Below are 2,350 nucleotides of genomic sequence, written 5' to 3' on the forward strand. Positions count from 1 at the left end.
TACGCCTGTGTTATCCTGTTGTATAAACTTCATGTCTACTTCATGGCTCTCCATTGACTTTATGCCTGTCTTGTTCATTTAGCTTCCTCTCCTCCGCCACCATCTGTCCAGCCCGATGAAACCACAGGCCATTTGATAATTGATACTGAGGCAGGCAGTTTCTTTCATTAGGTCTTCAAGTCCCCTATTAAAGCTTCACTTGGCCCTTTAGTCCATTCATCCGGAGAGCAGGGGAGCGATCAACGTGTCTCTGAGAGGAAAGACGGGGTGGTGAGGAGGAAGAGACCAAGCCTCCTGGAATAGAATCTGCTGACTGGGGGAGTGCACCTACCACAGGAAACATCTCTCCACTCCACGGCCCATTAAAGAGGCCACGGAGAGTGTTCCTGTGCAGGAGAGCAGCCACTCTCTGAGGGGCTCCTCCACATTTACTCATCCGTCATCAGGGTCTGATTTATTTATCTTGTACTATGCTGTACCTGAGTTCAGGAGAGGGGTGCGTCTGCCTCGTCTCAGTTATTTGCTCATGAGGAAAATGATTAGATCGGACAGAGTGTGTCATATCATTTTTAAAGGGACTTGTGCTGGCAAGGACTGCTCCAATCCAGAGGCCATTGAACCCCTGAACACACCTCTCTCTGGGCCCTGAAACTGTAAAAATCTATAATTCTTTTCATGTTTCAAGGACTGTCCAGCTCTGAACCCCCTGAATCAATCAGTTTTCCCTCGACTCAGCACCTCTGCCTGCTGCAAACTCCCTCTCTCATGTTGCCTCATCTTTATTTTTCTCTTTCAGGTCTTCTCATGAATGATTCCCCCAGAATGAAGAGGTTCCTCAGGAGGAAGATGTGTAACTAGAACAACTCAGGGCAACACAACCAAACCATTAGAGAGATTAGAATACAAAAACTCTGAAGCCAACACAACACGGATCCTTTACAGCCTGTGAGCACTTTAAAGGATCTGTCGAACATCTTCAGCCATTCAACAGAGATTTATACTTTAATTTGTAATTATGATAAAGGGCCCTGTTTGATGACACTTATAATATTATCAAGGAAATCAAGGACAATGCAAATGATTTGAAGTTGAGGTGACGACCACTGTACCATACAGTTAACATTAAAATGAATGTGTAAGAGTGAGAAAAATATGCCCTGTTTTGTTTCTGCTGGAACTTTTGCTTTGCCCTTGGGCTTGTGGGAGAACACTATTTGCATTTAGTTCCATCTGCTGCCAGATTTCACTATGTGATTCTCCTCCTGGGTTTATACAAACACGAAGCTGTAGTAGAGTCATGCCAGTCCAGACATCTTCTGACTGCAAAACCAAACGTGCACAGTGAACAGATTCTACCGATCAAAGCGTCCAGAATGAGCTACACTAACTACTGGGTAGTGGACTATGACCTCTCTTCTCCTGCTCCACCTGTGTTCCCCAGGGGCCCGACAGTGCTGCAGCCACCCATGGCAGGACACCCCGAGCAGGGAACAGCCCTGTGTTTCGTGGGCCTCCTCCTGCTCCTGCTGCTCTTCCTCATAGTTCGTTGTGTCCGTATCTTGTTGGACCCCTACAGCAGCATGCCGGCTGCCTCGTGGACAGACCACAAGGAGGGGCTGGACAGAGGACAGTTTGATTATGCATTGGTGTAAAGATGAGGGGAGGTGATTGGGAGATTGATGATGGTTCTTTTGAGGGAGTTTTAAATGATGCGGAGAGGTGAAGAGCTTCTGATTCCAGCTTTTTATCTCCTGAAAAATCAAAGAATCCTGGAAATGAAAGAAACAATATTTTATCGTTACATATTTGTTATTTTGTTAGAGTTCATAGAAGCTGCCAGATGTCCTCTGCAAAACCATAGATTGTATATATAGCGATGGACGGCATGTCTGTCCCCCCATGATTTGAAATATCCCAGATATAAATGCGGCAATCAAGTTAATTTAAAACCAGAGTCTGTGCAGCAGCGATCGAGGGATGGAGCGCTGACTCAGCTAATTGCGAGTCAGCTGTCAATCATGACGTTTTATCCCGTTTTTTAATATGATCAAATAACTAATTCAAACAAAACTTAACAGAAATGTTATAAGAACTACCTGGAATGACAGAAACCATAATTGTGTATGTGTGTATGTGTACTTTAATTTAGTCCATGCCCCATCTACTAACATGGAGGAAGCTGAATTTATAACCTATGCAGCCAGCCTCCAGGCTTTATATAAACTTTATGATCAGAACCATGAACCACAAGCTGAGTATTGGGGATATTCAGCCGAACAGAAACACCAGATGCCTTGTGTCCAGTTTCATTTACATCAAGTCATGTTTTACTGGAGACTTGTGTGTGTGT

At 44.6% G+C, this 2,350-nt stretch overlaps 1 protein-coding gene across 1 annotated transcript; it reads left to right on the top strand.

Annotated features, from left to right (window-relative positions):
- Positions 1-1,373: 1,373 nt before the first annotated feature.
- Positions 1,374-1,652, top strand: LOC133018724 (cortexin-1-like). The gene has a single exon (XM_061085156.1). The coding sequence runs from the start codon at positions 1,374-1,376 to the stop codon at positions 1,650-1,652; it is 279 nt and encodes a 92-aa protein (XP_060941139.1).
- The last annotated feature ends 698 nt before the right edge of the window (positions 1,653-2,350 follow it).

The sequence above is a fragment of the Limanda limanda genome, chromosome 13, assembly GCF_963576545.1.
Source record: "Limanda limanda chromosome 13, fLimLim1.1, whole genome shotgun sequence".
In the NCBI taxonomy this organism is placed as follows: domain Eukaryota; kingdom Metazoa; phylum Chordata; class Actinopteri; order Pleuronectiformes; family Pleuronectidae; genus Limanda; species Limanda limanda.

Excerpts from the sequence above, each read along its gene's own strand:
- LOC133018724 (XM_061085156.1), top strand. The coding sequence starts at position 1,374 with ATGAGCTACACTAACTACTGGGTAGTGGACTATGACCTCTCTTCTCCT.